The 762-nt window shown below is 49.2% G+C and overlaps 1 protein-coding gene across 1 annotated transcript in view; it reads right to left on the bottom strand.

Annotated features, from left to right (window-relative positions):
• The window catches only part of mcf2l2 (MCF.2 cell line derived transforming sequence-like 2), a 161021-nt gene extending 160561 nt beyond the window's left edge, over nucleotides 1-460 (bottom strand). Inside the window, exon 1 of the mRNA XM_079267930.1 lies at nucleotides 379-460. Within this exon, the coding sequence (XP_079124056.1) occupies nucleotides 379-457 (79 nt within the window). The 5' untranslated portion in view covers nucleotides 458-460. The remainder of the gene's footprint in view (nucleotides 1-378) is intronic.
• Nucleotides 461-762: the final 302 nt, after the last annotated feature.

The raw sequence follows: 762 nt of genomic DNA, 5'->3' as shown, positions 1-762 counted from the left end.
ACAGTGGAACATGTTATAACCACAGAAAGATCAACATTGATCACACTTAACGGCTCTCCTGTTTTATCCTGCTGACATACTTTCTCCTCTGCCCATGTGCAGAGCATCCCTCTGCATCCCCTTCACTCAGTGGTCCTGATGAGAGGACGGAGATTCCCTGCCTCGCTCTCATCTGCTCTGTTTCTCTTCACATTTTCAACCAATTCACGGATTACCAGAAAAGCAAGATACAACCTTGAAGCACGTTGTACACTTCAACGGGCTCCCGCGTTCATTTACCCCCAGTGGAAACAAAAGCTTGTCTCAGATCTAACCATCTGTGAAATACGAGGAGGAAGATGAGGAGGAAAAGAATAGTGGAGAAATGTGACGACTTACCGACATGAGTGATGACACACTGCACCCTCTGTAGCAGCTCCTGGACCGACATCTCGTCTTCTCTCAGCCAGCACAGCATCTCAGGGTGTGGGTCGCCTCCACCCTGCTCTATCTCGCCGCTCTATCTTGCCTCTCTCTCCGCTGCCACGCCTCCTCCCGTCACCCTTCCTTTCCCCAACAATCTTCCCTGCTTTTGATCCCGAATCCAGTTTTCTCCTGTGAGAGTTTTTTATGTCCTCCTCTTTTCTCTCTGCCGCTTCTTGTTTCTAGTCCGTTCTTCTTTGAGTTTTCCTTACATGGAGCCTCTCCTCTCCTTCACCCTTCTTCTAAAATCCAAACAATCACAAAGCCAGAGGGTGACGATGATGATGCCACTCCCAGCCT

This window comes from Melanostigma gelatinosum (genome assembly GCF_949748355.1).
Source record: "Melanostigma gelatinosum genome assembly, chromosome: 4".
NCBI classification, from domain to species: Eukaryota; Metazoa; Chordata; class Actinopteri; order Perciformes; family Zoarcidae; genus Melanostigma; species Melanostigma gelatinosum.
Note: the sequence above shows the minus strand (reverse complement) of the source record. Positions and strands in the feature narration are given on the sequence as shown.